This window comes from Struthio camelus, chromosome 31, assembly GCF_040807025.1.
Source record: "Struthio camelus isolate bStrCam1 chromosome 31, bStrCam1.hap1, whole genome shotgun sequence".
In the NCBI taxonomy this organism is placed as follows: Eukaryota; Metazoa; Chordata; class Aves; order Struthioniformes; family Struthionidae; genus Struthio; species Struthio camelus.
Genome location: NC_090972.1, coordinates 4,271,079 through 4,294,693, shown reverse-complemented (window position 1 = coordinate 4,294,693; position 23,615 = coordinate 4,271,079). Strand labels below are relative to the sequence as shown.

General features: G+C 69.0%; 3 protein-coding genes and 1 long non-coding RNA gene across 5 annotated transcripts; 2 read left to right on the top strand and 2 right to left on the bottom strand.

Annotated features, from left to right (window-relative positions):
• The first annotated feature begins 514 nt into the window (after positions 1–514).
• On the top strand, positions 515–6,186 carry FARSA (phenylalanyl-tRNA synthetase subunit alpha). Its single transcript, XM_068922750.1, has 13 exons — positions 515–728; positions 812–949; positions 1,032–1,130; positions 3,544–3,662; positions 3,744–3,836; positions 3,942–4,070; positions 4,162–4,277; positions 4,371–4,455; positions 4,541–4,640; positions 4,744–4,912; positions 5,004–5,081; positions 5,810–5,924; positions 6,000–6,186. Exons 1-13 carry the CDS (start codon positions 567–569, stop codon positions 6,103–6,105), a joined length of 1,509 nt encoding a protein of 502 aa, XP_068778851.1. The 5' UTR covers positions 515–566; the 3' UTR covers positions 6,106–6,186.
• A 335-nt stretch (positions 6,187–6,521) lies between these two features.
• LOC138063048 (uncharacterized) lies at positions 6,522–8,430 on the bottom strand. 2 transcript variants are annotated; one of them, XR_011136670.1, is made up of 3 exons: positions 8,331–8,430; positions 7,051–7,427; positions 6,522–6,988 (listed from the first exon to the last, which is right to left on the bottom strand). It is a non-coding gene; the product is annotated as an uncharacterized lncRNA (long non-coding RNA). The 2 variants fall into 2 exon arrangements; XR_011136671.1 differs by having other exon boundaries at positions 6,522–6,966; positions 8,331–8,418.
• Positions 8,431–8,547: 117 nt separating this feature from the next.
• Positions 8,548–14,613, top strand: SYCE2 (synaptonemal complex central element protein 2). The gene is made up of 5 exons (XM_068922747.1): positions 8,548–8,598; positions 9,576–9,629; positions 10,483–10,601; positions 12,802–13,117; positions 14,284–14,613. Exons 3-5 carry the CDS (start codon positions 10,489–10,491, stop codon positions 14,476–14,478), a joined length of 624 nt encoding a protein of 207 aa, XP_068778848.1. The 5' UTR covers positions 8,548–8,598; positions 9,576–9,629; positions 10,483–10,488; the 3' UTR covers positions 14,479–14,613.
• Positions 14,614–14,906: 293 nt separating this feature from the next.
• GCDH (glutaryl-CoA dehydrogenase) lies at positions 14,907–23,373 on the bottom strand. The gene is made up of 11 exons (XM_068922746.1): positions 23,300–23,373; positions 22,064–22,147; positions 20,325–20,459; positions 19,024–19,086; positions 18,050–18,220; positions 16,374–16,503; positions 16,070–16,292; positions 15,875–15,978; positions 15,651–15,776; positions 15,407–15,567; positions 14,907–15,329 (listed from the first exon to the last, which is right to left on the bottom strand). The coding sequence occupies exons 2-11, from the start codon at positions 22,140–22,142 to the stop codon at positions 15,202–15,204; spliced, it is 1,320 nt and encodes a 439-aa protein (XP_068778847.1). The 5' UTR covers positions 22,143–22,147; positions 23,300–23,373; the 3' UTR covers positions 14,907–15,201.
• Between the last annotated feature and the right edge of the window lie 242 nt (positions 23,374–23,615).

Below are 23,615 nucleotides of genomic sequence, written 5' to 3'. Positions count from 1 at the left end.
GAGACGCCCCCCCCTCCCCCCGCGCTCCTGCCCTCCCTCCGCGCGCTGCGTCGCTCGCTCTCGGGGTCACGTGGGGCCCGGACGCTCTTAAAGGGCCAGGCTGCTGCGGAGCACGTGGGAGCAGGCGCTCGCCATCCCATAATAGCAGCAGGAAGGGGGAGAGGGGGATCAAGGTCGGGGGGGGAACCCAGGCATGTTGCTATGGCAACGGTCATAGGGTGGGGAATAAGCCTGCCGTTACAGCAACTGACTTCAGTGCAGCAAACTGTGGGTGAGGCTGGTTGCTGGGGAGGGGGGCTGGGCCTAGTGCCTGATGACGTCACGCTGACGTCCGAACACGTCACTCGGCCGCGGCACTCGGCTGCCTTCCTATCGCCAGCAGCCCCTTCCCCCTCCCCGCATCGGCCGCTTCGGGGCTTCTTGCCACACTCAAGATGGCGCCCGCGCCACTCTCAAGATGGCGGCGCTGAGCAGGTCAGCGGGCACGCCCACACCGGGCACGCCCCCTTTCCCCCTCAGGAGCACTTCCGGGTCGCGCGGAGGGAGTCCTTCCGGCGGGCGCCGCCATGTCGCCCGGTGTGGCCGAGCTGCTGCTGCGGCGGCTGGAGCGGGAGGCGCCGGGGCCCGGGCCGGGCGGGGGTCTCTGCAGCCTGGAGGCGGCCGCCGAGCTCGGCCTCGACCACCAGACGCTGGTGGGCGCCGTCAAGAGTCTCCAGGCGCTGGGCGAGGTGCGGCGGCGGTAAGGGCGGCCGGTAGCGGCGGCGGTGGCGGTGCCGCCGCCGCCGCTCAGGGCCGCCCGGTGCCGCCGCAGGTGATCGAGGCGGAGCCGCGGGCCGCCACCCGCTGGGAGCTGAGCGCCGAGGGCGAGGCGGTGGCGCGGGACGGCAGCCACGAGGTGCGCGTCTTCGAGAGCCTGCCCGGCGAGGGGCTGCCGCACAGCGAGCTCATGGTGAGCACCGGCACCGGGGGGGGGGGCCCGCGGGGGGGGGCCCGGCGGACCCCGGGCTGCAGCCGGCCGCTGCCGCCCGCAGAAGCTGCCCGGCGCCAAGGTGGGCTTCAGCAAGGCCATGGCCAACAAGTGGGTGCGGCTGGACAAGGAGGCGCCCGGCGGCCCCCGCGTCTTCCGCGCCGTGAGTTTGGGGAAGGGGGGGGAGAGGGGAGTGGTGGGGGGGGGTCTCCCTGTCCCCGGGGGTCCCCCGTCCCCAAGGCTGAGCCCGTCCCCGGGGGTCCCCTGTCCCCGGGGGTCCCCCGTCCCCGAGGCTGAGCCCGTCCCCGGGGGTCTCCCTGTCCCCGAGGGCCCCTGTCCCCAAGGCTGAGCCCGTCCCCGGGGGTCTCCCTGTCCCCGAGGGCCCCTGTCCCCAAGGCTGAGCCCGTCCCCGGGGGTCTCCCTGTCCCCGAGGGCCCCCGTCCCCTGTCCCCAAGGCTGAGCCCGTCCCCGGGGGTCTCCCTGTCCCCGAGGGCCCCCGTCCCCCGTCCCCAAGGCTGAGCCTGTCCCCGGGGGTCCCCTGTCCTCGAGGGCCCCCGTCCCTAAGGCTGAGCCTGTCCCCGGGGGTCCCCTGTCCCTGAGGGCCCCCATCCCCCGTCCCCAAGGCTGAGCCCGTCCCCGGGGGTCTGCTGACCCCAGGGATCCCCTGTCACCGTCTCTGAGGGTCCTCCATCCCTGGACTGAGCCCTTCCCCAGGGTCCCCTGTCCCCGAGGGTGCTGTGTCCCCACGCTCAGGCTGAGCCTGTCCCTGAGGGTCCTTCATCCCCAGGCTGAGCCTGCCCCCGAGGGTCCCCTGTCCCCGAGGGTCTCCTGTCACTGTCCCCGAGGGTCCTCTGTCCCTGGAGCGAGCTGTTCTGCAGGTCCCCTGTCCCCAAGGGTCCCCTGTCACTGTCCCCGAGGGTCCTCTGTCCCTGGAGCTAGCTGTTCTGTGGGTCCCCTGTCCCCGAGGGTCCCCTGTCACTGTCCCCGAGGGTCCTCTGTCCCTGGAGCAAGCTGTTCTGCGGGTCCCCTGTCCCCGAGGGTCCCCTGTCACTGTCCCCGAGGGTCCTGTGTCCCTGGAGCTAGCTGTTCTGCGGGTCCCCTGTCCCCGAGGGTCCCCTGTCACTGTCCCCGAGGGTCCTGTGTCCCTGGAGCTAGCTGTTCTGCGGGTCCCCTGTCCCTGAGGGTCCCCTGTCCCTGGAGCGAGCTGTTCTGCAGCTCCCCTGTCCCCAGGGGTCCCCCGTCACTGTCCCAGGGCTGTGCCTGTCCCTGAGGGTCGCTGTCCCCATCCTGTTGCTGTCCCTAGGCTGAGCCTGTCCCCAAGGGTCCCCGGTCCCGGAGCTGTCCCCGTCCCTGAGCGCCCCCCCATCCCCAGGGGTCCCCTGTCACCATCCCAGGGCTGTCCCTGAGGGTCCCCCGTCCCTGGCTGTTCCTGGTCCCGAGGGTCCCCTGGCTGAGCCCATCCCAAGGGTCCCCTCTCCTCGTCCCCGAGGGTCCCCCACTGCCGTCCCGGGGCTGTCCCCGTCCCCGCGGGTCCCCCGTCCCGGGGCTGTCCCCGTCCCCGAGGGTCCCCGTCCCCGAGGGTCCCCCATCCCGGGGCTGTCCCCGTCCCCGAGGGTCCCTGTCCCCACGTGTCCCCCATCCCGGGGCTGTCCCCGTCCCCGCATGTTCCCCATCCCGGGGCTGTCCCCGTCCCCGAGGGTCCCCGTCCCCACGTGTCCCCCATCCCGGGGCTGTCCCCGTCCCCACGTGTCCCCCATCCCGGGGCTGTCCCCGTCCCCGAGGGTCCCCGTCCCCACGTGTCCCCCATCCCGGGGCTGTCCCCGTCCCCGAGGGTCCCCGTCCCCACGTGTCCCCCATCCCGGGGCTGTCCCCGTCCCCGAGGGTCCCCGTCCCCACGTGTCCCCCATCCCGGGGCTGTCCCCGTCCCCGAGGGTCCCCGTCCCCACGTGTCCCCCATCCCGGGGCTGTCCCCGTCCCCGAGGGTCCCCGTCCCCACGTGTCCCCCATCCCGGGGCTGTCCCCGTCCCCACGTGTCCCCCATCCCAGGGCTGTCCCCGTCCCCGAGGGTCCCCGTCCCCGCGTGTCCCCCATCCCGGGGCTGTCCCCGTCCCCGAGGGTCCCCCATCCCGGGGCTGTCCCCGTCCCCGAGGGTCCCTGTCCCCACGTGTCCCCCATCCCGGGGCTGTCCCCGTCCCCGCATGTTCCCCATCCCGGGGCTGTCCCCGTCCCCGAGGGTCCCCGTCCCCACGTGTCCCCCATCCCGGGGCTGTCCCCGTCCCCACGTGTCCCCCATCCCAGGGCTGTCCCCGTCCCCGAGGGTCCCCGTCCCCACGTGTCCCCCATCCCAGGGCTGTCCCCGTCCCCGCGTGTCCCCCATCCCAGGGCTGTCCCCGTCCCCGAGGGTCCCTGTCCTCCTTGCAGCATCTCCCTGGTCCTCAAAATCCCTCAGCCCGTCTTGCAGTCTGTCACCCCCCCCCGTCCTCGCACCAAGAGGCTCTGCCCCGGGCTCCCCCCCCACCCCATGACGGCGCCCCGTCCCGCGTGTCCCCCCCCCCGGCGGGGTCCCGTCCCCGCAGGTGGCGGCGGTGCAGGACGCCGTGCGGGACAGCCTGCGGCGGGTGCAGCGGGGGGAGGCCGCCAGCCTGCCCGAGCGCGACCGCGCCGAGCTCAAGAAGAGGAAGCTGCTGCTGGAAGTGTGAGCGGGGGGGGGCCGGGGTGGGGGGGGGACACACACATAGACCCCCGCTGACCCCCCCACCCCGCCCGCCACCCCCAGCACCCTCAAGTCCTACTGGCTGCGCAAGGGCAGCGCCTTCAGCACGGCCGTGGCCCGCCAGGAGACGGAGCTGACGCCGGAGATGATCGCCACGTGAGTGCCGCAGGGGGGGGGCTCCGCGGACCCCCTCACCCTGGGGGGCACCCGTGGGCCCCCCCGCCTCGAGCCCTGCTGCTGCACCCCCCCCCCCCCCCGCAGGGGCTCCTGGCGGCAGCGGCCCTTCAAGGCCTACAACTTCGCGGCGCTGGGGCTGCCGCCCGCCTGCGGCCACCTCCACCCCCTGCTCAAGGTGCGCTCCCAGTTCCGCCAGATCTTCCTGGAGATGGGGTGAGTGGCGGGGCGGGGGCGGGCAGGACGCCTGGGCCCCCGCGCGGGGGTGGGGAGGGGGCTGACGCGGCGGCCGCACCCCCCCCCCCAGGTTCGTGGAGATGCCCACCAACAACTTTGTGGAGAGCTCCTTCTGGAACTTCGACGCCCTCTTCCAGCCCCAGCAGCACCCGGCTCGCGACCAGCACGACACCTTCTTCCTGCAGGGTGGGTGCCCACGGCGGTGGGGGGGGGGGGTCTAAACGCCCCCCTCCCCACGCTAACGACCCCCCCCCCCCCGCGATGCGTGTGTGTCCCCAGACCCCGCCGAAGCCCCCGAGCTCCCCGCCGGCTACGTGGCTAAAGTGAAGAAAGTGCACTCGCAAGGAGGCTACGGCTCGCAGGGGTGAGGGGCGGCACCCGTGGGTGCGGGGGGGGGGACACCACGGGCCCCCCCCTCCCCAGCTCAGCCGAGCCCCCCCCCCCGGCAGCTACAAGTACGACTGGAAGGTGGAGGAGGCGCGGAAGAACCTGCTGCGGACGCACACCACGGCCGTCAGCGCCCGCATGCTCTACCGCCTGGCCCGCCAGGTGGGCGCCCGTTTTGGGGAGCGGGGCGGGGGGGTGGGGGGGGGCCCTCTCATCTCGTTCTGCCGTGTTTACTTGTGGGGGTGCCCCCGCCCCCCCGCCGCAGGAGAAGTTCACGCCGGTGAAGTACTTCTCCATCGACCGGGTTTTCCGCAACGAGAGCCTGGACGCCACCCACCTGGCCGAGTTCCACCAGATCGAGGGCGTCGTGGCCGACCACGGCCTCACCCTGGGCCACCTCATGGGCGTCCTCAAGCAGTTCTTCCTCAAGCTGGGTGAGGGGGGGGGGGGCGCCCTGGGGCGGGGGGGCCCCCTCTGGCACCCCCTCACCGCCCCCGTTTGCCCCCCCCCCCCCCCCCCCCGCAGGTATCACGCAGCTGCGCTTCAAGCCCGCCTACAACCCCTACACGGAGCCCAGCATGGAGGTGTTCAGCTACCACAGTGGTGAGATTGGGGGGGGGGGGGGCTGGGGGCCCCCCCGGGGGGTGGGGGGCCTGGCTTCGCCCTCTGCCTCGGGAGGTGGGGGGCCCTAAGGGGTGAGGGGCTCGGCTGGGCTCGTGCTCTCCCCTATGGGATTTCGGGGGGGGCTCTGGGGTGCCCCACTGGGATGGGGGGGGCTCTGCGGTGCCTGACTGGGCCTCTGGGGTGCCCCACTGGGATGGGGGGGGCTCTGGGGTGCCCCATGTGGGGCAGGAGGCCTCTGGGTGCCCCACTGGGATGGGGGGGGCTCTGCGGTGCCTGACTGGGCCTCTGGGGTGCCCCACTGGGATGGGGGGGGCTCTGGGGTGCCTGACTGGGCCTCTGGGGTGCCCCACTGGGATGGGGGGGGCTCTGGGGTGCCCCACAGCGGTCTGGGGGGCTCAGGAGTACCCCACAGGGTTGGGTGGGGCTCTGAGGTGCCTTGCTGGGGTGCCCCATGGAGGGTGGAGGGAGCTCTAGGGTGCCCCACAGGGTCGGGGGGCACCCTGGGGTGCCTCGCTGGGGGCTCTGGGGTGCCCCACTGGCATAGGGGTGTCTATGGGTTCCCCTGTGGTGTGCGGCCCGGCCCGACCTCACTCTCTCAACTGGGGGAGGGGGGTCTCAGGGTGCTCCTGTGGGATTGGGGGGGCACCCCATCCCACTCTTGGTGGGAGGGGGGCGCCCCCCATCTCACCCACCCGCCCCCTCTGCAGGGCTGAAGAAGTGGGTGGAGGTGGGCAACTCGGGGGTCTTCCGCCCCGAGCTGCTGCTGCCCATGGGGCTGCCCGAGAGCGTCTCCGTCATCGCCTGGGGGCTCTCGCTGGAGCGGTGAGTGGGGGCCCCCCCAGGAGTGGGGAGGGGGCTGCAGTGCCCCCCACGCTGACCCCCCCCCCTTTTCTGCAGCCCCACCATGATCAAATACGGCATCAACAACATCCGCGAGCTGGTGGGGCACCGGGTGAACCTGCAGATGGTCTACGACAGCCCCCTGTGCCGCCTCGACACCTAGCCCCCCCCGGGGAGGGGTCCTGCACCCCTGTGACCTCCCCCGAGGGGGGCCCTGCGCCCCAATAAACCCCTTCGCCCACTCGGGGTGCCTGCGTGTGCGTGGGGGCGGGCTGAGGCTTTCTGGCGCGGGGGAAGCGCCTGGGGGACCCCGAGGGAGGGGGCTGGCACGAGGTCGTCAGCGCTAACGAGGCGAGGCCCCTCGTTTCAGCCCCGAGGGGGAAGGGGCGGCGGTAACGAGGGGCGCGGGGACGCGCTGGGGCTCACCGGTGCGGCCCCTCGCCGCGCGCCCGGCTGATCCTCGCCCGGGGAGCCGCCCCGCGCCGCGGCTCCTGGCCCGGCCCGGCGGGAGCGGGTTTTCCTTCCGTCGAGGCGACGCGGGGCTTGGAAACCCTCCGAGAGAGGAAACAAAGCGACCGAGTCACTGAGCCCCGTTTCATAAAAGCGGTGGATGCCGCTATTCCGGATCGCAAGGATAAAATAACCCCCGCTGGCCGGTGACGTCACCCGAACCCGAGTCCTCCGTCCGCACGGAGCGCGCCGGCCCCGCGGCTCGGTCAACCAAGGTCCTTCGGTCCCGAGCCAGGGAGACGCGGCCTTTGCCGCGTGCCCACGTCCCTTCCCGCCCAAAGATCGAGCGGGAGGAGGAGGCACGAGCGCCGCGGGGAGATGCTGCTGAGGCCCAGGGCAAGTCCGCAAGTCTTCCTCCTTTTGGGGGGAAAACCCCCAAATCCTGCAGCCGCTGGCTGCGGCTGGAGAGGGCGTGAGGCTTCATCTGCTTCACCTCTTGCAGGACTCCTGCTGCCTTGTTTTCTTGCAGGCTGACTTCCTCCTTCCTTTTCTAAGCTGCTAGCAGGGTGTTTTCCTGTAAAATAGTCAGATTTTGGCTGCAGAGGTATCAAGTGGCTCCAGGTACCAGCCCCCCCCCCCCCCCATAAGCCATCCTAACCTGCTTTGCCAGTTTTTTGTGTTTTTAATCTTTAAAATGGCGAGGACCTGAAGCGCCCCATGACTCACGCAGCTGAGACAGCCTGGCACAGACGGCCCCCCTCGGAGACACGGGGAATTCCCGGTCTTCCGTGGAGAATCCCCCTTAAACAGGGAGCCCCCTTCGCTCAGGCGTGCGCGCGGAGCGCAGGGGCCTGCGGTTCCGTTGGAGCTGCGAGGAGGAGGCCTAAAGCGTGCGGAAACGGTTCCGGCGCGCGCTCCGCGGCGCTTGCTTGGAGGGGCCCCGAGGCAAAACTTGAGCTCTGCTCGCGAAGGGCTGGCTGAGCTGCTCCAAAGCTGCTCTGGAGAGGACCCTGCAAAACCACCTGGTCACATAACCTAAAAATAAATATAAAAATATATATATATATGAACAGGCCCGTTACGGTAGTGGGAGAATAGTCCTGCTCCCTGTCTCCACGGTCGGATCCCCTGCCCCCTTTTCCCAGCTATAAAACGCAGAGGAACGCTTTCGAGAGCCACAGCTACAAACTGGTTCTGTAGTTAAACACATGGCCATTGCTCACACCAGGAAGAATGCAAGCGGGAAGGAATCGACTTTGCACTGTTAATTCAAGCAGGAATGGCAATGGTTGGGGGTGGGGGTTAGTTATGAATCTGCTGCACCTCTGAAGCCTTCTGGTGGCTGTAAGCAAACCCGCCCCGGGGGCTGCTAGCAAGAAAAAAAGAGCCAGATTCTGAGCCGCGAGTAGAGAAACAGATTCAAACAGAAGTCGTGTTGCCGTAGTCGGGTGTAATTATGCAAATCCGTAGGAAAGAGCCTCCTGCTACAGCTCCAAAAGTGGCACCGTCTCTGGTTTTGCACCACTGTTGTTCTCAGCCCCGGCAGAGCCTGCCAGTTTTGTAGCGCTTGGCACCAGCGAAGGCCTCCCCCTGCTTTCAGATGGGCCCGAAGAGCAGCAGGGACCTGCAAGCCAACAGCAGGAGCCAGGCAGGCTCTGCCATCTCGCTGATTTGAGCAACTCGAAAAGGAAAAGCCAGTCGGGGGAGGGCGGGGGACGAGACAGGACAAAGCCTGAGGGTTTTGGCAGCTCGGCTCTCCCTGTGCCCTGTCCAAAAGCAGCCGGGATCCTGTCAGGCCTCAGCGCTCTCCCTCAGCCATGATCCCCCCTTCACCCCAACCGGCCTCCCCGCCCCGAAACGTCTCCCCCCGCCCCGAAACGTCTCCCCTCACCCCAACCGGCGGCTTCTCGCCCCAGCTCTCCTTTACGGCCCACAAACCTCATCCCGAATCCGAGGACCTGCCCTCCCTCCCCGCCTCGCCTCTACCCGGCGCCATCTCGCCCTCGCCTCCCCCCCGCCCCCATCCCCTCACAGCCCTGCCCTTCCCGCCTTTTCTGTTGCCGCTGCTCATTGGCGGAGCCGCGGCCGCGGCGGGCGCTGATTGGCCAGCGCTGGTGTCCGTCGCCCGCCGGCCGGCCGCCGCCCCGCCCACCGTGCTCTCCTCAGCGAGGCCGCTGAGGGGAAATGGCGGGAGAGGCGGTGTGGGGTGAGGAGTGGGGCGCCCCGAGAGGCAGCTCAGCACGGCCCCGGGGACCGGCTTTCTTCCCCCTCCCCCCGCCTTTTGGGGAGGGGAGGGACCTCATCTTACGCGGGGTTCCCCATAAGGGACCCTGCTATTGGGATCCCCCTTCCCTCTGGGGCCTCTTCATCTGAGGCACAACATGGCCTCCCTGGCCTGTGAAGCCCCTGTGCTGGGATCGCTTCCCCTGTGAGGGTCCCCGTTTCCACCCCTCTTCTGCCCTGAGGGCTCCCCTATTCCTAACACAAGATCCTAGCCCTGTTCCCCCCCCCCAAATCTGGGTCTTGGGGGCTGGTTTTGCCTGGGGTGGCCCCGTCTCACCTCTATTCGGCCTTGTGGGGATCCCCCCCCCCGCTCCCATAGGATCCTATATTTCCATATAGGAGCATAAACCCCCACCCCAAGTTGGCTCCTCATGTTTTGATGCCTGCGTTCACCCTTGGTTCTGGCTTATTGGGAATTATTTGAGCTGGGGAGGCGTGTATATTTATATTTTTTGAGTAGGAATAAAACAGGGTGCCTGTTCTGGGTGTTTAAAATACAAAAAAACCGCCCCTCAGTACCAGTGTATTGGTTGAAGCCTAGCAGAAGTGAAAAAAAACCGCGTGTTTATTTACCTCCTGCTATTTAATTGTGAAGTCACAGTTTTATATGCGAAGTCATAGCTTTCACTTAACACTTTTAACCTTCCTTTATTTTTTTTAATAGAAAATTAGGGCTCTGCTATAATGCAGTAAGCCCAGGAGCTCTTCTGGGGCTGGGGGTGATCCTCGCCCTGCCAAAAAAAAAAAAATACCCCAAAATCATCTGTTATAAAGGATGGAGAGTCTGGGGTCTCTTAAGGAGCTGCCAGGAACTAGCCTCAAGCTGTATTCCAGCTTAGTAAATAAATAATAATATTGCAACTAACTGCATATTTGCCTTTCCAAATGAATTTCCTCCAGGCTTTTGAGGAGCCTTTTGGTTGTGGAGCACGCCGCCACCGCTTTCAAACCCAGGTAAAAGCAGCCCCTGCCGCTTCGTGGGTGATTATGTGGGATAACGGGAGATTTCTGGTGTGTAGGGGGGGGCCTCGCAGGTGGATGTGGGTGGGCATCGCTCGGGGCACAGCAGCTAGAGACCCCCCCCCTCCCCTTGCTCAGATCGCAGAGCTGGCGGCATGGCGTGATCTAGCTGGAGAACAATATAAGCAGCTGTCGCTTCCTGCCAAGATTTGCAGCAGCCTTCTGTGTCGTTTGTGTATCCTCTGTGGCGCTGAACTGGTTTTCTCACAAGTCACCTGCGTTTATGGGCATGGACTTACCCGAGTAAGGCCTGTTGGGAAACTGGAAGTGACTTCTGGGCAACATCCCAATATAAAACTGGGATTGAACGCTCTTGAGTGTTCGAGTTGCTTCAGAAGTGCATTTCTCGTCTCATAGGGCAAGGCGGACAAAAAAAAAACAGGTTTAATTTTTGGTTCGTTAGAAAACCACGGAGCTTGGGAGTCTTCCGCTCCATTTGGCTGAGGAAGATGCCCCGAACAGCTGCAGTCCATGGGTTTATGTCCTTAAAGGCGCAGTTGGGGTGCCTCAGCGCTCACCTGCTATGATCCTTCATAAGTATTTGTATTTCTCCGTGTCTGAAAGCCCCAGTGAAGATCACTCCCTGCTCTTCTAGGTGCTATCCACGTAGCTAGAGAAAAGAGTTATTTCTTGTAAAATAAATGCACCAAATAAACAAGGCAAGAGAGCAGGGAAGGAAGGAGAGCCTCGAGACATGGGGCTCATCAGAGATGCCAGGACTCCAGGGTCCCCCTGTGATCCTGAGACCCGCAACCGGCTCAAATCTCTCTGCCCCTTCTCTTTAAAGGTTACTATGTCTAATCAGGAACGTGAAAACGAGGACCTGGAGCAGGAGGATGTGCAAACCGACAGCCCGTTCTTTGCTGATTTGGACAGAGGTGAACTCTCTAGTGAGAACGCCTTGAGGTAAGAGGTTTTGCCGCCCGCTGCCTCCGGTTTTCTGAGTCGAGGAAAAGAGAGAGAAGACGCTGCGTGTTGGGAACGAGTACCTGCCTCTTAGGCCCCAAATCCAAAGGAAGAGCCGCGAGAGGAAGGCGTGTTTATGAAATACAGCATTAGGAATGAGTCGTGTTATTCCAAGGCCATCGTGTTCATTAGAAGGATTTCCCAGGCTAACGAAACTGTTTCCTAATTAACGTAACTGGCTAGGCAGAATGTTCCTAATGGTGGTGCTCATTAAGTCATGCAACGGGTCTGGAGGCTGGATGGGCATCATTCCTCAAAGGAAGCACCTATGTTTTTTGGCGGGGGGGGGGGGGGAACGCAGATGGCTTTGCACCATGTTGCCAACTCAAAACAAGGCTAAACTTTGAATATTTATGTATTACTTGTAGTCCTGCCCTCTCCCTCACATTTAGTTTGCTCGCTCATTTGGATAAAAGCGTGCCTGCCTTTTTAATTAACCGTCGCGATCGTTAACGCGGGCCGCTTTGCGACGCCTAAAAGCAGGGGTAACCCGCAGACCTCAGGCCGCTCGGCGCTGCGGCAGGAGGCCGAGCCCAGCGCGGGCGCTCGAGCAGTCGGTGTGGGACTCCCGGCCTTGCTTAGCCGCCAGTTTGGCAGGTCTCCGCGCCACACGGTTCCTCTCCGCTCCGTTGTCGCCCTCTTTCGCGAGCGTTCAGAGACGCTCCGAGGAAACGGTTTCCTCTGCTTGGCGCTCCGACTCCCCGCTGCCACAGCGACTTTTTTTTTTTTTTTTTAATCATACTTTGACATGTTTAGCGGAGGGAACCGGCCTGGAAGCGCCTGTTCCCGCCGCTGACTCTAGAGGGACACCCAGCCCGCCCGACGGAGGCGGCTCTGTGCCCTCGAGGTGTTTAAAGCCTGTGCAGTCCCTTGGCTCCTCCCGAGGCAGCTCCGTCGTGCCTGGCCGCAGCGAGCCGCCTGGCACATCCGTTGTTTACTCGCGCTCGGGCACCGGAGGCCAGAGAGGATCAGCTGCCGCGTGCTGGCTTTTCGTTCTGCTCCCGAGCTGCCTGTCGCGGCTTCACCTGAGCAGATGGCTTGGTTTATTTTGATTCGTTTTCTCCGCTACTGCTCGGGAGCAGAAGCCAACGCGGGTGAGGGGGAAGGCCGAGACGTTTCTTTTTAACGGCTGTGGCCGATAGGAGCCGGAGCCGAGCGGGGATCCTGAGATGTTCGGTGTGTCGCCGGCTAACGGTGTCCCGAGCCCGTCTCCGAGCACGCTGATTTTCCGGCACGGGCGCCGGTTGCTTTGAAGGCGGAGGTGGCTCTTCGGGCATGCCGTTTATTTTCTATCCAATGGAATTAGATGTCAAGTTCACTCGTGCTATAGAAGTCATTTAACAAGCAAGTCAGTCAGCGGGGACTCTGTCGTTACTTTATTAGAGTTAATTAGCCAACACAGGAGCTGTCAAGTCAGTGATGAATTAGCATTCTGGTTATTAAACTCCTTTATTGTTGGCTAAACAAATGGAAAAGCCTAAAATTCCCTCCAGAGAGAACCTAATAGCCAGCAAAAGTTTCCTCTGGCTTCTGACTTTTCTGGATGATTTTGGCCGCAACCTTGGTCGTTTGGTTTGCACGTAGCTGCAGGCGGCCGCCGAGCGTGACTTCACCGGCAGGGCTGTCGTTGCCCTGCCTCGGTCCCGGCCGAAACGTCACAAAGCTGCGGAAGAGGCGCGAAGGCGTCGAGTCCGCCGTGCTCCTCGCGTGGTCGCTTTTACTCTCCCCTCTTGGGCAGTTTGTTTTCCGTAGAGATCCGTGTGACTCCTGCTCCCTGAGGGGAATCGGGCCGGTTTGGAAGGCGAGGGTCTGCGCCTGGTTCTGTGCGTACGTGAGCACCTCGCGCTTGCCGAGGCAGCGGGTTCCCCTCAGGGAGGCGAACTGTTATCCCCCGCGCGGGGAAGAAAAGCACCGATTCGATGAGTTGTCCCAAATCTCGCAGGTAGCCGGTGTTTGGGCCCGGGTCGCTGGCAGCCTGGCGGTTCCCTGCCCGCTCGCCTGCCTTCCCCATCTCGCTCTCTCCAGCCCCACGCTGCCTTCCTGCCGGCCGAGGCCGGGAGCGAAGCCGCAGCGCGAGCCCCTCTGCCTCACCTGAGGAGCACGCGGCCCGCTTACGTGTTTATTTTATGTTTCCATCAAGGACGGACTCGCTCGCTCCTCTTCCCTGCCCCAGCGTGGAGGCAGCGGGAACGGCGCTGGATGGCAAGTCATCCACTTATTTTGCAGCCCTGGATTCCAACATCGGAAACCTGCAGCAGCGAACGCAGCAGCTGATTGACAAGGTCAACGACAACCGGAAAAAAGACCACACGGTCATGAGCAATTTCAGGGAGAGCCTCCTGCTGAAGGTGACTGGGCCGGAGGGAGGCGAGGCCCTCGGGGAGGGCAGCAGAGGCAGCTTCCTAGCTCGAGGAAAGCGGTTGGCTCTTTGCACGGTGGAAAGAGGAGAACAAAAGGTGCGGGGAAATGCTTTTTTGGCCGGGCGGCTGCTCTTCCTCCCCTGCCAAACCCTCCGCTGCGGAGGGGGCGAGCGCCGCCGCCTGCCCGAAAGCGAAATCGCTTCGGAAGCCCCGGAACGGCCCAGCGCGCCTCTCCCGCGCCTCCTGATCCCCTCCGCCACGGCGAATCGGGCCGGAGAGCCAATTCGCTTTAAACGCAAAAAAACAAAAACCAAAAAAACCCCCTCCCGTAATCCGCCAGCAGACGCGCGAGCCCAGCGTCACGCTTCAGAGACCCCCCGCGTCCCCCGGCAGCAGCCCCGTTCCGCTCGCGGCCCCGCTAATCCCCGTCCTCTCCCCCTCCTCCGCTGCGCGGCCGAAAGGCAGGAGGATTATGCAGTGGCAGAACGTTTGTTTAATATATTTAATCATATTATTCTAACTGAATTAGTCACAGCTCGCGAGGCGCGGGGGGCCTCTGGGCTTCAGAGGCAATTAAATCAGATGCTTCGGAGCATCCTCTCCGCCAGCGGGGACATAATGCCGGGCGGAGCGCTGCTTGGCCGGGAGGGGGGGGGGTCCGGAAATCAGCTGCGAAACCTGCTGCGTAATTTGCACCAGGTGTGAGCGGCTCCGGCTGCGCAGGAGGGAAAAGAGCCCCGGAGCCCGCTGCGGGGGGGGGGGGCGGCTGCAGCTGCCTCCGAAACGCGCTCGCCGCGGGACTTGACGGGAAGCCAAAGTCTCCTCCGCCCCGGCCGCGGCGGGGGGGGCCTGGGTGGCCTTGGCGCGGCCGCCGCCGCCCCCCCGCCGGACTTCGCTCCCTCTCCGGCAGCGAGGGAGGCGGCTCCGAGAGGGGCCGCGCCGGGGGACGGACCCTCCGCAGCTGGCGCCGGCGGCACCATGTGGCGTTTCTCCCCCCCCCCCAACCCTCAAACCGCTCTCGGTGGCTACCTCGGCCCCCGTCTTGGCTACCGCCGGCTGCAGCTGGTGCTCGTGCGAGCCAAGCTTTCCCGGGAGGCGCGCCAGGCGGCGGAGCCGCAGCTGACGCACAGCCCGTCCGCTGCCTTCTGCCGCCTCCCCTCCAGGGACAGGCGGCGGCGGGGACAGGCGGCGGCGGGGACAGGCGGGCCGCGGCCAGCCGTGCCAGCCGGCCCGACCTCACGGGCTCCTTTCGGCTCCGGCAGGTTTCCGGCCTGGCCGAGAAGCTGGAGGAGAGGATGTTCCACCTTTACGACCTGCACAACAAGCTGATACAGGAGAAGCTCCAGGAGCTCTCGGAGGTCATGGAAAGGATGGGCCGGATCCAGGCGGAGCTCCGGCAAGTCTGCCACACGGTGGAGGCGGCCTACAAGGACCTGTGCCTGCAGCCGGAGCCCTGAGGCGTCCCCGCCGGCGCCGAAATAAACCCTCCTGTTGGCCAGGGAAGGGCCCTTTTCTGAGGACTGTTGACGTTAAGCTTCTAACATGATATTACACGTATATACACGCGTATAAAAAAAAAAAAAGCAAACAGACCCTAAACGCCTGAATTTCTGAGGTTTAACAGAGTGCCGGGAGAGGCCGGAGCAGCTTCCCGCGCGCCCTCGGCGGCGCGTCCCTAAGCCCGCGGCCTCGCGCGCCGCCTTTCCTCGCTGCCTCTCCCGGGCGGCTTCCGAAAAACCCGAATCCGGCGGCCTCCCCCCCCCCTCCCGCCGGCGCGAGGACGAGGCGGCGGCCCGGAGCGGCGTTCCCGCAGCCTCTCCCGGCGGAGGCCCACGAGCCTGCAGGCGCGAAGCCACGGAAGAGCGCGGCGGCGCCGCCGCCGAGCGGCTTTTCCACCGTTTATTGGCGCGAAGGAGGAAGGAAAAAAACCAAAAAAGGGAGAGCGAAGCCCGCCGGGAGCGGAGCGGTGCCGCGATCCCGCCCTGGATTGCCTCGGCGAAACGGCCTCCGGCCTGGAGCTGCTCCCGCTGCTGCCGGACAGCGAGCCGGCCTGGACGCGGCTGGGCTCTTCCCTCCGCCGCGGCGCGCCCGCTGCCCGGCCCGGCTCCAGGAACAACGGCACCGTCGTCCCGCAAATCGAATCGGAAGCGGCGGGGCTGAAACAGCCGCCAGGAGGAGCGTCACTTCGCCCCCTCGCCGGAGGGCGACGCGGCGGCCGCTCGGCCGCTTCGGGCTTCTCTGTCGACGGTGAAAGCTTGCATTCCCGTGATGGCTCTGCCCAGGATGAGCGCGTGGATGTCGTGCGTGCCTGCGGGCGGGAGGAGAGGCGTTGGCCGAGGGGGGACCCGTCCCCCGTCCCCCCGACGGCGGGGCTGGGTTGTGAACCTTCGTAGGTGTTGACGGCCTCCAGGTTGAGGAGGTGGCGGATGACGTGGTACTCGTCGGAGACGCCGTTGGCGCCCAGCATGTCGCGGGCCTGCCGGGCCACGTCCAGCGCTTTGCCGCACGAGTTGCGCTTCAGCATGGACACCATCTCCGGGGTGGCCCTGGCGCCCGGCTCCGTCAGCGGCCCCGCAGCCGGGCTCCTCGGCCCGCCGTGGGGCAGGTTGTGGGGGGGGGGGGGGATTACCTGCCCTCGTCCTTGAGGCGGCCCAGGCGCAGGCAGGCCTGCAGCCCGATGGCGATCTCCGTCACCATGTCGGCCAGCTTCTTCTGCACCAGCTGGTAGCGCGCCAGCGGCGCGCCGAACTGCGCCCTGCGGCGGAGGGGAGGAGGGCGGCCGCCCCACGCCTGACCCCCCCCACCCCAAACCCCTACCACGGCCGCCGCGCCGGAGGAGCGGGCCGGACTCACCTGTCGAGGACGTACTGCCGCGCCGTCTCCAAGCAGAACTCGGCGGCGCCCAGCGCGCCCCAGGCGATGCCGTAGCGGGCGTTGTCGAGACAGCCGAAAGGACCCTGGCGGCGGTAGCGGCGTCACCCACCCCCGGCTCCCTGCAACCGCCGGCGGGGCGAGCGAGGCGCCCGGGCGGGGACCGGCGGCGCTCACCGCCAAACCGGAGGCGCCGGGCAGCACGTTGTCCCGGGGCACCGGCACGTCGTCCATGAGGATCATGCCGGTGGCGGAGGCGCGGAGGGAGAACTTGCCGGCCACGGGCGGCGTGCTGAGCCCCGGCATGCCGCGCTCCAGCAGGAAGCCGCGCACCCGCCCGCCCTCGTCCTCGCAGGCCGCCCACACCACGAACAGGTCGGCCACCGGCGCGTTGGTGATCCTGGGTGAGGGGGGGGGGGGGCTGAGCGGCGGGGCCCAGGCGTCCGGGCTTGGGGAGGGGGGGGACGGGACGTGGGCGCACCAGGCCTTGGCGCCGCGCAGGCGGTAGGCGCGGGCGGCGGGGTCGTAGCGGGCGCGCGTCTCCATGCCGCCCGCGTCGCTCCCGTGGTCGGGCTCCGTCAGGCCGAAGCAGCCCAGCAGCTCCCCCCGCGCTGCCGCCCCCCCCCAAAAAAAACCCCCCCACCCACGGTGTCACTGCAGCTGCCCCACGGCTGCCCCACGGCTGACACCCCCCCCCCCGCCTCCGCTCCCACCCCCCCGCGGCAGCCCCTGCCCGAAACGGCGTCGCTCCTCCGGCCCCGCGTCGCTGCTGCTGCTGCTGCCCCCCCCCCCCGCAGCCCCCTCCTGCCCCACTGCCCCCCCCAGCCCCCCTCCTGCCCCACAGCTCCCCCCGCAGCCCCCCTCCTGCCCCCAGCTCCCCCCGCAGCCCCCCTCCTGCCCCACTGCCCCCCCAGCCCCCTCCTGCCCCACAGCTCCCCCCACAGCCCCCCTCCTGCCCCCAGCTCCCCCCGCAGCCCCCCTCCTGCCCCACTGCCCCCCCCAGCCCCCTCCTGCCCCACCGCCCCCCCCAGCCCCTCTCCTTCCCCACAGCCCCCCTCCAGCCCCCCAGCTCCCCTCGCAGCCCCCCTCCTGCCCCCCAGCTCCCCCTGCAGCCCCCCTCCTGCCCCACCGCCCCCCCAGCCCCTCTCCTTCCCCACAGCCCCCCTCCAGCCCCCCAGCTCCCCCCGCAGCCCCCCTCCTGCCCCATTGCCCCCACAGCCCCCCTCCTGCCCCACAGACCCCCTCCAGCCCCCCAGCTCCCCCCGCAGCCCCCCTCCTGCCCCACTGCCCCCCCAGCCCCCCTCCTGCCCCACAGCTCCCCCCGCAGCTCCCCTCCTGCCCCACTGCCCCCCCACCAGCCCCCTCCTGCCCCACAGCTCCCCCCACAGCCCCCTCCAGCCCCCCAGCTCCCCCTGCAGCCCCCCTCCTGCCCCACTGCCCCCCCACAGCCCGCCTCCTGCCCCCCAGCTCCCCCCCAGCCCCCTTCCTGCCCCACAGCCCCCCACAGCTCCCCCTACAGCCCCCCTCCTGCCCCACAGCCCCTCTCTGGCCCCCCTGCAGCCCCCCTTCCTGCCCCACAGCCCCTCTCCCAGCCCCCTGCAGCCCCCCTCATGCCCCACAGCCCCCTCCCAGCTCCCCAGCTCCCCCCGCTGCACCCCCCTTCCTGCCCCACAGCCCCCCACAGCCCCCCTGCAGCCCCCTCATGCCCCACAGCCCCCTCCCAGCCCCCCAGCTCCCCCCCCAGCCCCCTTCCTGCCCCACAGCCCCCCGCTGCCCCCCTCCTGCCCCCCAGCCCCCCTCCCAGCCCCCTGCAGCCCCCCTCCTGCCCCACTGTGCCCTCCCAGCCCACCAGCTCCCCCCACAGCCCGCCTCCTGCTCCCCAGCTCCCCCCCCAGCCCCCTTCCTGCCCCCCAGCCCCCCTCCCAGCCCCCTGCAGCCCCCCTCCTGCCCCACTGCCCCCTCCCAGCCCACCAGCTCCCCCCACAGCCCGCCTCCTGCTCCCCAGCTCCCCCCCCAGCCCCCTTCCTGCCCCCCAGCCCCCCTCCCAGCCCCCTGCAGCCCCCCTCCTGCCCCACTGCCCCCTCCCAGCCCACCAGCTCCCCCCCCAGCCCCCTTCCTGCCCCCCAGGCCCCCCGCAGCCCCCGGCCCGGGGCGCACCCAGGGGGGGCAGGTACTTGCGGCGCTGCTCCTCGGAGCCGTAGGCGTGCAGCGGGTGCATGACCAGCGACGACTGCACGCTCAGCACCGAGCGGTAGCTGCTGTCCACCCGCTCCAGCTCGCGGGCCGCCAGCCCGTAGGCCACCGCCGAGGCCCCCGCGCAGCCGTAGCCTGCGGCCCAGCGCCCGCCCGCTGCCGCCGGCCGCCGCCCCCCGCCGCCCCCCGCCTCTGCCGGCGGAGCCCAGCCCCCCCAGAGCCCCCCTACTCTCCATGGGCACCCTAGCCCCCCAGAGCCCCCCCGCAGCCCCCCGGCTCTCCCTGGGGATCTCCAGCCCCCCGCCGCCCCCCGCAGCCCCCCGGCTCTGCCGGCGGAGCCCCAGCCCCCCCAGAACCCCCCCGCAGCCCCCCGGCTCTGCCGGCGGAGACCCCAGCCCCCCCGCAGCCCCCTGGCTCTCCCTGGGGACCTCCAGCCCCCCCACAGCCCCCCCACAGCCCCCCCACAGCCCCCCCGGCTCTCCCTGGGGACCTCCAGCCCCCCCAGAGCCCCCCCATTGCCTCCCTGCTTCCCCTGGGGATCTCCAGCTCCCCCATAGCCCCCTGGCTCTCCTTGGGCAGCCCCCAGCCCCCCCAGAGCCCCCCCATCATCCCCGTTTCCTCTGGGGAGCCCCAGCCCCCCCACAGCCCCCCGGCTCTCCCTGGAGAGACCCCCCCAGCCCCCCGACAGCCCCCCCATAGCCCCACTGCTCTCCCTGGGCACCCCCAGCCCCCCACATTCCCCCCTGGCCCCCCAGGGACCCACCCCCCCCCCACCCCCCTGGGGCACCCTAGACCTCCCCCCAAGCCCCCCATGGCACCCTGGACCCCAAGGACACCCCCTCATAACCCCTGGTCCCCCCCAAGACGGACCTCAGCCCCCCCATAGCCTCGTGGCTCCCCCCCAAGGGGGTCCAGCCCCCCCCCGCCCCCCTGCTCACCTTTAATGGTGGCACCCAGCACCCCCAGCTGCCCCATCTCGGACAGGATCTCCCGGTGGAAAACTGGGGGGGGACGGGGGGGGGCACAGCAGGACGTGAGGGTCCCCCAAAGCAGGGGGTTCCCCCGCCACCCCCCCAGGGCCTGCAGGGAGGGCACATGGGGGTGCGGGGGGGCATCTGGGGGGGATTGGGGGCACCTAGAGGGATTTGGGGGTATCAAGGAGTGTCTAGGGGGTACCTGGGGGTACCAGGGAGCATCGAGGGGTATCGGGGGTCTCTGGAGGGTACCTGGGGGTGCCAGGGGGCATCGAGGAGTATCAGGGGGTGTCTGGGGGGTACCTGGGGGTGCCAGGAGGTATCTGGGGGTACCTGGGGGTGCCAGGGGGCATCGAGGGGTATCAGGGGTGTCTGGGGGGTACCTGGGGGTGCCAGGAGGTATCTGGGGGTACCTGGGGGTGCCAGGGGGCATCGAGGGGTATCAGGGGGTGTCTGGGGGGTACCTGGGGGTGCCAGGAGGTATCTGGGGGTACCTGGGGGTGCCAGGGGGCATCGAGGGGTATCAGGGGGTATCTGGGGGGTACCTGGGGGTGCCAGGAGGTATCTGGGGGTACCTGGGGGTGCCAGGGGGCATCGAGGGGTATCAGGGGGTGTCTGGGGGGTACCTGGGGGTGCCAGGAGGTATCTGGGGGTACCTGGGGGTGCCAGGGGGCATCAAGGGGTATCAGGAGGTATCTGGGGGGTACCTGGGAGTGCCAGGGGGCATCGAGGGGTATCAGGAGGCATCTGGGGGGTACCTGGGAGTGCCAGGGGGCATCGAGGGGTATCAGGGGGTGTCTGGGGGGTACCTGGGGGTGCCAGGAGGTATCTGGGGGTACCTGGGGGTGCCAGGGGGCATTGAGGGGTATCGGGGGGTGTCTGGGGGGTACCTGGGGGTGCCAGGAGGTATCTGGGGGTACCTGGGGGTGCCAGGGGGCATCGAGGGGTATCAGGAGGCATCTGGGGGGTACCTGGGGGTGCCAGGGGGCATCGAGGGGTATCAGGGGGTGTCTGGGGGGTACCTGGGGGTGCCAGGAGGTATCTGGGGGTACCTGGGGGTGCCAGGGGGCATCGAGGGGTATCAGGGGGTGTCTGGGGGGTACCTGGGGGTGCCAGGAGGTATCTGGGGGTACCTGGGGGTGCCAGGGGGCATCGAGGGGTATGCTGCAAGGGGGGATCGGGGGCTGCGGGGGGGATCAGGGGGTGCAGGGGGGGATCGGGGGCTGCAGGGGGTGCGGGGGGGCTGCGGGGGCCGGGGCGGGTACCTCCGTCGCGGTGGGCCCGCAGCACGCGGGGCATGAGGCGCTCGCGGCAGTAGGCGCGGAAGGAGTCGCGCAGCAGGCGCTCCTCGGGCGCGAGCAGCTCCTCCAGCCGCAGCGGGTCCCGCCAGTCGAAGGCCTCTGCCGCGGCCCGAGGCGGGGCGCCGGGTGAGCGGCGGGCCCCACGCGGCCTGGGGGGGTCCCAGCGGCACCCACGCGGGCCCCACGGGGGGGCTGGGGTGGCCGTCGGGCCCCACGGGTGCCGGGGAGCAGGGTGTGGGGCTGGCAGCCGCACCCATGGGTGCCCCAAGGGCGGTCTGGGGTGGCCGTCGGGCCCCACGGGTGCCGGGGAGCAGGGGGTGGGGCTGGCAGGGGCACCCATGGGTGCCCCAAGGGGGGTCTGGGGTGGCCGTCGGGCCCCACGGGTGCCGGGGAGCAGGGGGTGGGGCTGGCAGCTGCACCCATGGGTGCCCCAAAGGGGGTCTGGGGTGGCCGTCGGGCCCCACGGGTGCCAGGGAGCAGGGTGTGGGGCTGGCAGCCGCACCCATGGGTGCCCCAAGGGCGGTCTGGGGTGGCCGTCGGGCCCCACGGGTGCCGGGGAGCAGGGGGTGGGGCTGGCAGCTGCACCCATGGGTGCCCCAAAGGGGGTCTGGGGTGGCCGTCGGGCCCCACGGGTGCCAGGGAGCAGGGGGTGGGGCTGGCAGCCGCACCCATGGGTGCCCCAAGGGCGGTCTGGGGTGGCCGTCGGGCCCCACGGGTGCCGGGGAGCAGGGTGTGGGGCTGGCAGCCGCACCCATGGGTGCCCCAAGGGAGGTCTGGGGTGGCCGTCGGGCCCCACGGGTGCCGGGGAGCAGGGTGTGGGGCTGGCAGCCGCACCCATGGGTGCCCCAAGGGCAGTCTGGGGTGGCCATCGGGACCCACGGGTGCCAGGAAGCAGGGTGTGGGGCTGCCATGGGCACCCGTCAGTGCCCCAAGGCGGGTCTGGGGGGACCGTCGGGCCCCACGGGTACCAGGGAGCAGGGTGTGGGGCTGCCATGGCACTGGAGGGTGCCCCACAGGGGGTGTGGGGTGGCCATCAGTACCCCACGGGTGCCGGGGGGCAGGGTGTGGGGCTGGCAGGGGCACCCATGGGTGCCCCATGGGGGTTATGGGGTGACTGTGGGGACCCACGGGTGCTGGGGAGCAGAGTGCGGGACTGGTAGAGGTATCTGCGGGTGCCCCACACAGGGTGTGGGGTCCCAGCCCCCACAGCGCCAGGTATGGGGTGAGTAGCGGCACCCATAGGTGCCCCACAAGGGGTGTGGGGTGACCACCGGGTCCCATGGGTGCTGGGGAGCAGGGTGTGGGGCTAATAGAGGCACCCACGGGTGCCCCACATGGGGTGTGGGGTAGCCGTTGAGACCCACGGGTGCTGGGGAGCAGGGTGCGGGGCTGCCGTGGGCACCTGTGGGTGCCCCCCGTGGGCTGGGGGGTCCCAGCACCCACGGCACAAGGTGTGGGGTGAGCAGCAGCACCCATGGGTGCCCCACGGGGGTTATGGGGTGACTGTGGGGACCCACGGGTGCCGGGGAGCAGGGTGTGGAGCTGGCAGGGGCACCCACGGGTGCCCCATGAGGGTTGGGGGGGGCCCAGCACCCAGGGGTGCCGTGGGGTGGGGTGGGCAGGGGCCCCCAGGGGTGTCCCCGGCTGGTGAGGGCACTTGGGGGTCCCCGCGTCCGTCCCCCCCCCCTCGTGTCCCCACTCACCCCGGGGGGGGGCCGTGCTGCCCCAGCGGACGCTGCCCAGGGCCGGGCGCAGCCGGGGGGCGGCGAGGCGCAGCGCCATGGGGCCTGGGGGGCCGGGGGGGTCACAGGTGCTGCCCCCCAGCACCCACCACTGCCCCCCAGGGACCCACAGCTGCCCCCCAGCACCCACAACTGCCCCCCCAGCACCCACCACTGCCCCCCAGGGACCCACAGCTGCCCCCCAGCACCCACAACTGCCCCCCAGGGACCCACAACTGCTCCCTTGCACCCACCACTGCCCCCCAGGGACCCACAGCTGCCCCCCAGCACCCACAACTGCCCCCCAGGGACCCACAACTGCTCCCTTGCACCCACCACTGCCCCCCAGGGACCCACAGCTGCCCCCCAGCACCCACAACTGCCCCCCAGGGACCCACAACTGCTCCCTTGCACCCACCACTGCCCCCCAGGGACCCACAGCTGCCCCCCAGCACCCACAACTGCCCCCCAGGCACCCACAACTGCTCCCTTGCACCCACCACTGCCCCCCAGGCACCCACAACTGCTCCCTTGCACCCACAACTGACCCCCAGGGACCCACAGCTGCCCCCCACGGACCCACAGCTGCCCCCCAGCACCCACCACTGCCCCCCAGGGACCCACAGCTGCTCCCTTGCACCCACAACTGCCCCCCAGGGACCCACAGCTGCTCCCTTGCACCCACAACTGACCCCCAGGGACCCACAGCTGCCCCCCAGCACCCACAACTGCCCCCCCAGCACCCACCACTGCCCCCCAGGGACCTACAGCTGCCCCCCAGCACCCACAACTGCCCCCCAGGGACCCACAACTGCTCCCTTGCACCCACAACTGCCCCCCAGGCACCCACAAGTGCTCCCAGGCACCCACAACTGCTCCCTTGCACCCACAACTGACCCCCAGGGACCCACAGCTGCCCCCCACGGACCCACAGCTGCCCCCCAGCACCCCCAGCTGCTCCCTAGGGACCCACAACTCCCCCTCAGCACCCACAACTCCCCCCAACAAGGCTCTCCAATTGCCCCAGGCCCCCCCAGTTGCCACCCAGCACCCACAGCTGCCCCCCCCAGCACCCACAACTCCCCCTTCAGGGACCCCCACCTGCCCCCCAGCACCCACAACCCCTCCCCCCCCCAGGCCCCCCCAACCTGCCCCCCAGCACCCCCTGCGGCTGGAACGACCCCCAAGTGCCCCCCCCGTCCCCCCCCCCCCCCGCACCGTGCGAGCCGCGCGGAGGCCAGCGAGCCCGGGGGCAGCCCGCGGCCGTGACGTCACGGGGGCGGGGCCCCCGCGGGGGCGGGGCGGAAGGGGGCGCGGCGGAAGGGGCGGAGCCCGGGAGCCTCCTCGCGGCGAGGGGGGAGGGGGAGCCGGGGAGAGGGGGCCCAGGTGTCCGGCGCCCCCTAGTGGCCGGAGGACCCAGGCGTCCGGGGCTGAGTTTTGGGGGGATTTGGAGAGGTTTTGGGGGAGGGGGGCGGGGGGAACAGGGAGTTTAGAGGCGTTTGGGGCATTTTGGGGGGTTTGGGGGGGTTTTGGA